Here is a 12,512-nt window from a genome sequence, read left to right on the forward strand (position 1 = left end):
AAATTGGGTTTCACTGCATTGCCCAGACTGGCCTCAAACTCTTGGGTTCAAGTGATCCACCTTCCTCAGACTCCCAAATTGCTGGGATTACAGGCATGAACCACTGTGCCCAGCACCCCCCACTCATCATTATATGGTGAGCCTTTCCCCGTATCCTTAATATTCTCCCAGCAGACGATTTTTAATGATGACATAATATGCCATCATACGGAAGGATCATACGGTATTTAACCGATCTATTGTCAGGCTTTCAATTGCTTCCAGTTCTGTTCTAATTTTGTAAATAACTCTGGGATGCATATCCTGATATAAACCTTCGACAGCATCGCTGATGAGTTGAGCTTAGATTTCTTCAAAAGGCATTTAAACCAGGAAGCCAAGGGAGAAAAACAAGAAACGAATACAAAATCTGGAAGGGAATCAAACATGTCCCGTAGGTGAGCCGCCACTGTTCTCCATGCTGGGGATGCTCTTTCCAAAACATCTGCCTGGCTCCCTCCTTCTCTGCTCAGACATCGCCTCCTCTGAGGAGCCCTCCCTGATTGCCTGACCTAGACTAGGGAACCACCCGTCACTTGTTCTCTTGTACAGCTTTCATTCCTACTGGGTTTCCCATAGTACACACACATTTGCTTAGTGTCTCCTGTTTTCTGGGTGGTTTATTATTTATCATGTTTACCGTTTGCGTCTGTCTCCTACCAGGGTGGAGATTTTAGTCTGTCTTCTACGTTGCAGCGTCTCCAATCACCTAATCATTGCCCGGCACTCAATAAATAATCACTGGATAAGTGAAAGGATGTTAAGAGAATAAATATGGTGCTAGGATCTTACAAAAGGCTGCCTACCCAGGTGGGCGGCCTCAGCGGTACATCTGTGTCCGTGGATTCCAAGACGCTTGGAGTGACTGTCTCTGGACTCTCCGCTGATCTCAGCTACTAGCTTGTTCAGAGCTGGGTAAAGGGAGTTGGCTGGCAAGGCCACACCCACTGGCTTCGGCTCCAGCACCAGTCATGGAGGACAAAGATTCCAGACACTCTGCTTGCCTATGGCCAAACAGAGCGAGGTGCGTTCTAGGACATACCAGGGCAGCGCTAGCCCAAGGGAGACGGCTGGGCACGAGGGCAGAACCCAAGAGTGCCCCAATGCGGCAGCTGTGTCCTCCTCAGCAGAAACTCAAAGATGGGCACCTCAGCCCCTGCGCCCTGGCATTGACAGTCGTTATTGGTTGTTTTAGGGGTGGAGAGAGGGGTTATCTCACTTCGGGAAGCCCCAGACAAGAGTCCACATGCAATTCGTTTATTTAGGAGGCGATATAAATGGAATTGTGTCCTCCTGCTACACACACAAATGCTTAAGTGCTAACCCCCTGGCACCTCAGAATGTGATCTTATTTGGAAATAGGGTAATTGCAGATGTAATTAGTTAAAATTAGGTTGGACTGGAGTAGGGTAGGTTCTGATCCAATACAACTGATGTCCTTCTAAGAAGACGAGAAGAGACACAGACACACCAAGGGAGGATGCTACTTTTTTTTTTTTGAGAAGGAATCTCATTCTGTTGCCTAGGCTGGAGTGCAGTGGCATGATCTCGGCTCACTGCAACCTCCACCTCCCGGGTTCAAGTGATTCTCCTGCCTCAGCCTCCCAAGTGGCTGGGATTACAGGCACCCGCCCACCACGCCTGGCTAATTTTTGTATATTTAGTAAAGACGGGGTTTCACTATGCTGGCCAGGCTGGTCTCAAACTCCTGACCTCAAGTGATCTCCCCACCTTGGCCTCCCAAAGTTCTGGGATTACAGGCATAAACCACTGCACCCAGCCTGGGAGGGTGCTATTAGATGACAGAAGACTGGAATGGAGAATGAAGGCTCTAGAAGCCAAGGAATCCCAAAGATTGTGGGAAATCAGCAAAAGCCAGGAAGAGGCAAAGAAGGATCCTCCCCCGGAGGCTTTTGAGGGGCGTGTTGTCAGCTCTGCTAACATCTTGAGGTTGGACTTCTGGCTTCCAGAACTGTCAGACCATAAATTCCTGTTGTTTTAAGCTACCCAGTCTGTGGTACTTCATTATAGCAGCCCCAGGAAATAAATCTAAAAGTTCATCCCAGGAAATACCAGGCAGGGAAGGGAAGGTGGTAAGTGAAGGGTGTGTAAGTGACCAGGTTAACCCTGCAGGAAACCAGAGCCTGATCCCACTGGAGAGATGCAGGGCAGAGCAAAACACCTGACGGGGAGGGAGCTGGGGTATTTATCCACTGACTTCTCCAGGCACTGGCTGGAGGCTGCTCCTAGGGGTTGTCCATGCAGGCCAGGGGATCACAGCAGCCCCAGAGAGGCAGAGAGTGACAGGTGATTGCAGTATAAGGCATCCCTGCCCTCAAGGAACCTCAGTCTTCTGGCCAACGGTTTCCTGACAGAAACCTTACTGACATTTGGGCTTGGATCATTCTCTATGGTGGGGCAGAGGTGGGGGATGCTGTGCATTGCAGAATGTTGAGTAGCATCCATGACCTTCACCCACTTGATACCAATAGCATCCTCCTTCCCATCCAGTTGTGACAATCAAAAATGTCTGTAGACACTGCCAAGTGTTCCCTGGCGGCAGAAATCATCCCCAGGCGAGAAGCTGTGTTCTAGGTCCACATTAGGGCCAAATCATTGCATGGGCTGCTAACCAAAGGACGAGGGTGGGATGTAAATGAGTGGAAAGTGCTAGAAAGCTACTCTGAGTTAGTGGTTAATAGCAGGGCCAGGGAGGGGAATAAAGTAAGACCTCTCACACCTCACTCCACTTCCTCAGGCACTGCTGGAGCTGTTATGATGAAAAATTCATGCACGTTTCTAAAAGGAACACCATTCAGGGTGGGGAATTTGATTTACACGGAGGTCACCCTGGGCCAGGATCAGTTCTAAATACTTCATGCGAATCCACCTTACTCAGTCCTCATGCCTCGTGAGGTGGGACTATGCTTCTCTTCGTTTTGCACATGTGGAAATAGGGGCATAGAGGCCAAGCACCTTGTCGAAGGCTGCACAGCAAGGAAGTGGAAGAATCGGGAGGAACCCACGCAGGCTGACACCTGAGTCTCTGCTCTTAACCACTCAGTTTGTGTCCCCAGAGGTGGCTTAGCTCTAAGCTTAGAGGCTTCCAGGGCAAACACCCTTTGGACAACTATACTTATAACTGAGCCCTCTGGAAATTCACGCTTCCTGTCCCACCACTGGGCACACCCCCAGCATCTTAATCTGAACCCCAAGATGCTTTCTCTGGTCATCCAACCCTGTGACAGATCCCTTTTTTATGCTCACAATTTTTTTCAGCTCCCAATCCCCACTCCCATTCTCTCCCTGAGTTCCCTAGCCTTCAGGAGGGTTCATTTCCTGCTGGAGCCTCCTCTCACACCAGCCTTGCAAAGTAAAAACCTAGAACCCATAAAAATTCCCCAGTGAGTTCTGGCCAATTGGTCTGACCCTTTGTCCAAGCTGTTCGCAGGTGAGGGCCAAGAGAGGGCCTGAGCTCGGATCTGCCGCCTGTTCCCAGAGATGCTACACTCAGATGAGGTTTTCATGCAAATTAGAACACCATGTCCCTTCCCCACATCCTCTTTTCTGTCAATAAATTATCGTGATAACAGCAGAAATCGTACGTTGTCTATGATATGAATGACATTCTTGTGCAGTGCGTGACAGGCGCAACTGTTCATGGGGCTCCTTTTGCTGCCTACTCCCAACTAAAACGGGCCTTTGTTGATCAGGATTACAAGGATGAGTTTTTGCAAATCTCCCTACACCCACAAGTGGGGAAATTCCTTAACCCATTTATGCTGGAGGTTGCAATTTTTTTGTGTGTGAAAAATCAGACCTTAGCGATGACCTTGAGCAGCAGGATGTAAATAACTCCCACAAAACTAGCATTCCAATAATGGAACACTAGGCATAAATGGGTTGTTAAGGAACATACACTAGAGCCAAGAGGAAAGTTCAGCTTCTCTATGTACAGGAGGAAGCCAGGTATTGCTCCCTAGGAAGGCCAACCCCTGGCCTAACCTTAAATGGTCATTTTGGCCCTTACGGCTGGTGAAGATAAGATCTCCACAGGTCAACAGAGCTGTGTGTGTGTGGAGAAGCCCCAGGGTGCTCTATGGGGTCCTATACTTGTGGCATCCTTGTGTTTGATCCTGAATCCTTGGCTCTGCCCCACTCCAGCTGCTGACACGTGACCTGCTTGGGGACTGCTTACCTGCATAGTAGGTGAGGGAAGGTGAACTGTGGTGAGAACAGAGTGGGGTTTAAAACTTGCACACCTAAATATCTATCAGAATTATAAATGCATTTAGCCTGGGAGTGGTGGCTCACACCTGTAATCTTTGCACTTTGGGAGGCCGAGGCAGGAGGATTGCTTGAGGCCAGGAGTCTGAGAGCAGCCTGGGAAACATAGTGAGACCCCATCTCTATAATTATTATTTTTTTTAAATTAGCTAGGCATGGTGGTGTGTGCCCATGGTCCTAGCTACTCCGGAGGCTGGGGTGGGAAGATCACCTGAGCCCAGGAGTTCAAGGCCGCAGTGACCTATGATTACACCACTGCGCTCCAGCCTGGGTGACAGAGGGAGACCTCGTCTCTAAAAAAACAACACAAAAATCTTTCCCCAAACTAAAATTATAAATGAATTTAGTCTTTGATCCTACAGTCCCGCTTCTGGGAATGGACACCCTCCAACCCCCTAGCTATACCTGCAAAAGTATGACGAGGTACATGCAACATTGCTCCTGGCACAGCAGCATCATGTTCGATGTCAGTGGACAGGAAGCCAGTCAAGCATTTCTCTTCATGGCAAACAAATAAATTATGGGCAGCGACACAATAGAATGCTATGCAGCTGTGCAAAAGAATAAAGAAGGCCAGGCATGGGGGCTCACGCCTATAATCCCAGCACTTAGGGAGGCTGAGGCGGGAGGATCGCTTGAGCCCAGGAGTTCCAGACTAGCCTGGGCAACATGGTAGAATCCTGTCTCTACAAAAATTAGCTGGGCATACTAGTGTGCACCCATGAAGAGACCGTCCATGTCCTGCAATAGAAAGATCTCTAGAACGTGTGGTTATGAGAAAAAGAAAATCACAGAATTGAACAGCATGTATAGAATGCTATTCCTTGGGGTAAGAAAGAGGGGGGAGGATATAGATTTGATTACGTTTATAATTGCATAAATAAACACTGGAAGGAGATTCTGACGCACTAAAGGGGTTGCATACTGGGGGAAGAGGAAATAGAATGCAGGGATACATCTTTCCAGAAACATCCCTAACATTTTTAAGATCTAGGGCAAGAGTACAAAAAAAAGACCACATACTACGGGGAAATATTTAAAAGGTAACTAAATAAAACATGCTTTATGCTTCTACTTTGCAAATATACCTTCCTTTACACTTTGGAAGGTCACGGTGGAATTTAGAATCCAGATATCTGCACTGGGTTAAGGTGTCGGGAGAGCCAGCCCTGTTCCTTTCTCTTCCCAGTCACGGCTCTGTCCCGCCAGAGGGGCTCCACACACGTGTGGGCATTCCAGCTTGTACATCCAAGCTGGCCACATTTGTGCCAACAGCCACCCCTCAGATATCCTTGGCCCTCAGGTGGGTTACTAACAAATCCATATGAGAATCACATGCAAGTTCATGGAATCTGGGCATGAACAGGAATTCTGGGACCCTGGTAACTCGAAACATGGTCTAGAAAGTGAGGCATAAGCTCTTGGTAGACACGTCCCCTTGGCTCCAGGAACTTCTCATCCCACAGGGATTGGTATGGCTGGAGGAGGGCCAGGTGAACCTCAGTGCAGGGCCCCCTTGCCTACGTCCAAAGATATTACTCTATCTTTTATCTGTGTTGATTTTGGATCACATAACCTTTCCATATTCAAAAATCTAAAATTTTACCTAAACACTTGCACAATGAAAAATGATGTTGCATCTGGGGGCCCTCCAGACTTCTACGCCCTATAGTTAGAGTTCTGCTCGTGAGTCCCTGTAATCTTCCAAAGCCTGAGCCTCAGGCCAGCTTCACTGGGGCTGTGTTATCCTTGGGCTGCCTCCCCCAGCTCAGGGTCCCTCCATCGCAGCCTTGGAGTCTCACTGGTCCCAGGAGGTCACTTCCCTGAGACTCTGATTGTCCACACACACCGTCCCAGCATCACTTACATTGTAGAGGAGATCAGTCCACCCTTCCATGGTTATGCATTGGAAAACAGTCAGCACTGCAAACAGGATGTTGTCGAACTGAGTGATCCCGTTGTTGGGCCCTTCCCAGTAGGGCTGACATTTGGTCCCATTGGGGCAGGTGCGGGCGGGCTCTTCTGTCCCACATGGAGCCGGAGACTCACCCTGAATGTCATCTACAAAAGGGAAGGGGAGAAAAGTCAGGGGAAGGAGCAAGGAAAACCAGCTCTGAGAAATAGGGACCCAAGTGACTCCATAATGCTGTTGGAACAAATAACTATTGGAACAAACGTGATCAGTCTTCAAAGAAATCAATGTTTGGCTTTGTGGGTCTATTAATTGTTTTCTATTGATTAATTTCTTCTCTGAGTTTTACTATTCTTCTCTTTCTGTTTTCCATGACTTTTTTGTTTTGTTTTGTTTTGTTTTTGCTATTCTTTTCCTAAACTTTGGAGATGGATGGATTAACTGCCTTTAAGGCTATAAATTTTCTTTAAGTGTGGCTTTACCTGCATCTCAAAAGTTTGTCATGCATTATCATTATTGTTCAAGTAAAATATTTTCCAATTTCCATTCATATTTCTTTTTTGACCTACGGGTAATTTAGATGTATTTGTTTTTTAAAAAAAACTTATTAGATATATATATATATGAAGACAGAGCGGGAGAGGGAGGGAGAGAGAGAGAAGGAGAGGCAGGGGGGAGGGAGAGAGAGAGAGAATACTATAGAACAGCATAATGATTCACCATCTACCTATCACCAATTTAGACACTTTCCTACTTACTTCTGGCCAGTCTTTTTTCATCTATATCCCCTCCAAACACTTTGCCTTGCCACTAGAACTTTTTTTTTTTTTTGAAATGGAGTCTCATTCTGTCATCCAGGCTGGAGTGCAATGGTGCGGTCTCGGCTCACTGCAATCTCCGACTTCTGGGTTCAAGGGATTCTCCTGCCTCAGCCTCCCAAGAAGCTGGGATTACAGGTGCCCCCCACCACAACCGGCTAATTTTTGTATTTTTAGTAGAGACGAGATTTCACCATGTTGGCCAGGCTGGTCTTAAACTCCTGACCTCAAGTGATCCACCCACCTCGGCCTCCCAAAGTGCTGGGATTACAGGCATGAGGCACTGCGCCCAGCCTAGAATATTTTTAAAGCAAAGCTCAGACATCATATCATTTCATCTGTAAATGAGAGGTGTGTCTCTTAATCTGCAAACACTTTTAGAGTTCTCTTTTTGTTACTGATTTCCAGCTTAATTGCATTATGGTCAGAAAATATGTTTTGTATTTTTTCAGCTTTTTGACCTCCGTTGAGACAAACATTATGGTCCATAATACAGTCAGTTTTTGTAAATGTGCCGTGTGCATAGTGCAGCTGGTAAGTGCAGCCTTCTTCCGACATCCATTAGGACAACTTTGTCAAGCGTGTTGTGTTATTCTCCTATAAGCCTTGCTAATTTTTTTCTTCTTGGGATGTACTGGGCTCAGGGAGCTGTTCTGGGGGTGAGGGACACCAGTACACACAGTTCCTACCCTTGCCTAAGGGTAAGGAACAGGAGCTGAGTTTTCTCCCCAAATAGCAGGAGGCAGGCTGTGAAAATGCCACAAGGAGACAGAAACGTGCCAATAGACACCCCTTTTGCTGGAAACCAAAGACAGCTTCCTGGTGAGGTGGCAGTCAGGCTGAACGCTAAAGGTCACTCCAAATCTTAAGGTATTGATGGGGTAAGGGAGGCAGGAAAACTCACATCCTGGGAGTGTCCTCATTTTACCAGCGCAGCGGGTCTGAGAAGACCTTATTCTGTGAGTGATGCTCTTGAAGGTTTTCAAAGACGACTGTGGCATTGTCGGACAAGAAAACAAACAGCTGAGTGTGTGTAAACTCAAGCTTCCTACTCAACAAAAATATCTCTCAATGTATGTGCTATAGACTTTGCAGCACCAATTCTCTGCTCCCTTGACTGAGTACACAGCAGAGGGAAATAAACCGATGCTGAATGAATGAATCTTGTTGGCCTTTCAAGCTGTGGCTAAATAGAAACTCCAAGTCTAGCCTTGCCATGGACTTAAGTTGTTGGAAACGCCTTCCTCACTTATGCTGGACTCGGTTCATGAACTATTATTCGATAAATACAGGTTGGAGGGCAAAAATCTTTGAAACATAAGGCTCAGGGCAGAGAATAAAATAAATCCATGGGCTCCTATAATAAATGAGAACTATCATTTGGGATGGCACCTGTGCCTGGAATCTTCTCTGTCTCCACCCCATGTCCAAGTATGGCTCAGTTCCCACCCTCCATGTAGCCTCTTCGTGTAGCCCAGTCAACACGGCCCCAGCCCCTCCCTCCCTCCCTTCCCTCCTTCCTTCCTTCCTCTCTTTCCTCTCTCTTTCTCTGTCTCTCTCTTTTTTTTTTTTTTTTTGAGACAGGCTGTCACCCAGGCTGGAGTGCAGGCACCATCATAGCTTACTGCAGCCTCGCAGTCTCCAATTCCTGGGCTCAAGTGATCCTTCTTCCTCAGCCTCCTGAGTAGCTGGGACTACAGGCATGTACCACCACGCATGGCTAATTTTTTAATTTTTTTTTTTTTGAGATGAAGTCTCACTCTGTTGCCCAAGCTAGAGTGCAGTGGCGTGATCTCAGCTCACTGTAACCTCCACCTCCCAGGTTCCAGTGATTCTCCTGCCTCAGTCTCCCAAGTATCTGGGACTACAGGCACATGCCACCATGCCTGGCTAATTTTTTTGTATTTTTAGTAGAGACAGGGTTTCACTATGTTTGCCAGGCTGGTCTTGAACTCCTGACCTTGTGATCCACCTGCCTTGGCCTCCCAAAGTGTTGGGATTACAGGCGTGAGCCACAGCACCTGGCCAATTTTTGATTTTTATTTTAGTAGAGATAGGGTCTTGCTATGTTGCCTAGGCTGGTCTCAAACTAATGGCCTCAAGGGATACTCCCACCTCAGCCTCTCAAAGTGCTGGGATTACAGATGTGAGTCACTGCACCTGGCCCCTTTCAGGCATACAATAGCTACTGAATTTTCATATTTAGTGGGGCATGGGTATAATCACACATTAGCCTTCACTGTTAAAAATGGCTGCAAATGAGGGGTCTTGTTTCTTCTAACTATTTTGGAAGCTCTTAGAAAGCAGGAAGCCTTCCACTTTATCTTTGCTTCCTTCTAAGCGATTGGCACGGTGCTGGGCGCACAGGAACTGGGCTCCCGACACTGAGGAATGCTACTGAAAACGGGTCTATCTTTAGCAGCTTTGCAATCCCCCTCAACCCCCCAACCACCGACATGAAACACTCTGAGCGTTGCTTCTAGAAAAACAACCGTCCAGAGTGTCTGAGGAATTCGGTTATAAATACATTTTAAAATTAACCCACTGCCTGGGTGTCTGTATATATCTGTCTCTTACTCACACGTCTTATATTTTTAATCGTGAGCTAGCTTTTCAGTCTTTCTCCTAAATCAAGGCTTCCTCCCCTCTTGTGGCACCACCCACATCTGTCCCCTCAAAACCCCACTCGGACACAAGCCAACCCCGTGGCCTCTTCTCCTTTAACTAGTCTAGGGTAGAAAAAAAATAAAATAAAACCTCACAGAAACCTAGGATCCAGGAGTCCTGGTTTCTCTGCTCAAGGCTGATTTTCCCAAGAGGCCCTACCCCATATTCATATTCTCTCTCTCTCTTTCTCTCTCTCTCTCTCTGTCTCTCTCTCTCTCTCTCTCTTTCTCTCTTGCATTTCCGCCTGGGTGATGAGGCCAGGAGCAGAAATAGCTCTGCCTCAATTAACACCTTCTTCATCGGGGAAAGAAATAATTAGGACATTCCATATTGAGCAAACTTCACAAGCCCAGGAGAGAAAGAGACAGGAGGAGCAAGAGAAAAAGAGGAAAAAAAAAAACCCCACAAAAAACCAAAACCTCCAACCACTGCAAATAAACCTTCCCCAATGGGTTTTCCCTCCCCCTGGGGAGGAGTGGGGAAGGAGGGCTCAGGGGCTGCCTCTGCGAATCCACTTGGGGGTCACTGGGTGGAGAAGGTGGGTGGAAATCCACTCCCGGACAGAATCTTCTGTGGCTGCCTTTCCCAAATAAGGGGCCTGAAACCTCTTTCTGTGCCCACCTGGGTTCCCCTTTGGGCTTCTTAATTCATTCTATCCACTCCTTCCATTCTCAGCTCCCTTGACAGAAATCATCAGAACCAGCGTTGTCATTCAGTCTGTCTGCACCCAGACGGCCAGTGGTCTAAATATTGAAATACTGCAGGCATCCCTTCCTACTTGGTTCCATTTCATTCTGGAGCTTTACAGAGCAAGCAGCTAGAGTTTGGACAGGCAAAGATTTAACTGAAAACATATCCAAGGGCTATTTGGTTCCTGAGTGTGGATCGTGGCGGACACACTGCTTCCACACTGCTGGTTCAGAGCTGAGCCCTGGGAGTGTGTCTCTGGGCTGCCTGGCTTTTCCCCTGCTCACCCCACCCCTGGACCCAGCCACTGAAGGGTTAATGTGGGCATAGTCAGGGAGGGGCAGGATGCTGCTGAGTGCTAGGTTCTGACTGGTTGGTGCCAGGACTTCCAATTGGGATATCTCTGACACATCCTGGGGGTTGGGGGAGACCAGGAGGACTCATCTAGTACTCTCACCTTCTGTAAGGTACCACTCACAATGCATTTAGGCAATAATCCTTTTCTGGCCCAACTCTCCCCACTTCTTGCTTGCTTTAGAAGTCAGGACTGGCTGAGGTCTGAAAGCACCCAGAATACCTGTTTCACTGAGTCAGATGTGCCAGGCATTAATTCCCACTCTAGGAGCAGTCCTCACCAATGTCAGAAAGAAGCCAGTGTATAAATACCCCAGCTCCCTTGCCCCTTGGCTGGGACGGCTCTGAGGTGTGTGTTCTTTACTTACTTACTTACTTACTTACTTATTTATTTATTTATGATGGAGTCTCGCTCTTTCGCCAGGCTAGAGTGCAGTAGTGCGATCTTGGCTCACTGCAACTTCTGCCTCCCGGGTTCAAGCGATTCTCCTGCCTCAGCCTCCCGAGTGACTGCGACTACAGGTGCCTGCCACCACATCCAGTTAATTTTTGTATTTTTGGTAGAGATGGGGTTTCACCATGTTGGCCAGGATGGTCTCCGACTCCTGACCTCAGATGATCTGCCCGCCTCGGCCTCCCGAAGTGCTGGGATTACAGGCGTGAGCCACCGCACCCAGCTGAGTTGTGTGTTCTTTGCTGTCTCCTGGAGGTGCCTGGGGGGATCCAGTCCCAGTTGTAACTGATAACCCACTTGATAGCACACCCTTTAACAGATCCCTTCCTTTCTCTGTCTCGCTTCCTCATTCTCCTGATTGTGCTTCCTGGGATCATTCCCAGATAAACTCTTTCTCTGCTGGGTCACCTTCTATGGAACCCCAACCCTTTCAACAGCGAAGATCTCAGAGGCTATTGAACCTGCTGCCCCTCCTGCAGCGCTCTCTGAAGGAGACGATCCTCCCAGCTGCCAGGAGAAAGAAGCACACCCCTGCCTAACCCTCCCAAGAGCTTTTCCCCGAAGGAGAAAACTGTAAAGACGCATCATGCTCTGTGGACCTACCTGTCCCCTCTTCAAAGCAGGTGGTATGAAATTTTCCCATATAAAATTCTAACCCTATGATTGCAAAAATAAGGATTGCAAAAAATAGGAGGAGGCCGATCTGCAGCAAAGGGATCATCGCCTTCATGATCGACTTCAGGACGACTTGTAAACCTGGGGGGACACAGAGAGAGGCCCCATAAGCCCACGAGCAAGCACCCCCAAACCCCGCCACCAAGACGTCAAGGTCTCTCCCAAAGCAGATGTGTTCCCGAGGGAACCTCAAGCACATAGGAGCCTGGGGATTGGGCAATGGTAAAGGAAGCACCACACGGAGTCTGGTCCTTATCATAGGAACAACCCTTCCTAGGTTTTTTTTTCTTTCTTTGAGACAGGGTCTTGCTCTGCTGCCCAGGCTGGAGTGCAGTGGCCCAATCATAGCTCCCTGCAGCCTTAACTTCCTGGGCTCAGGCGATCCTCCTGCCTCAGTCCCCAGAATAGCTAGGACTACAAGTGTGCACCACCATGCCTGGCTAAGTTTTACAACTTGTTTGTAAAGATAGGGTCTTGCTATGTTGCCCAGGCTGGCCTGAAACCCCTGGCCTCCAAGTGCTCAAACCCCTCCGCCTCCTAAAGTGCTAGGATTATAGGTGTGAGCCACCATACCTGGCCCCTATTATTATTATTTTTCTTTTTTCTTTTTTTTTTTTTT

The 12,512-nt window shown here is 47.9% G+C and overlaps 1 protein-coding gene across 1 annotated transcript in view; it reads right to left on the bottom strand.

Moving 5' to 3' along the window:
- Positions 1-12,512, bottom strand: part of CACNA1A (calcium channel, voltage-dependent, P/Q type, alpha 1A subunit) — a gene marked incomplete at its 5' end in the record, with an annotated part of 337,656 nt that overhangs the window by 183,848 nt on the left and 141,296 nt on the right. The window contains 2 exons of the mRNA XM_011953392.1: positions 6,194-6,387; positions 11,822-11,974. Coding sequence (XP_011808782.1) covers positions 6,194-6,387; positions 11,822-11,974 — 347 coding nt within the window. The remainder of the gene's footprint in view (positions 1-6,193; positions 6,388-11,821; positions 11,975-12,512) is intronic.

Source organism: Colobus angolensis, unplaced genomic scaffold (genome assembly GCF_000951035.1).
Source record: "Colobus angolensis palliatus isolate OR3802 unplaced genomic scaffold, Cang.pa_1.0 Scaffold36, whole genome shotgun sequence".
NCBI classification, from domain to species: Eukaryota; Metazoa; Chordata; class Mammalia; order Primates; family Cercopithecidae; genus Colobus; species Colobus angolensis.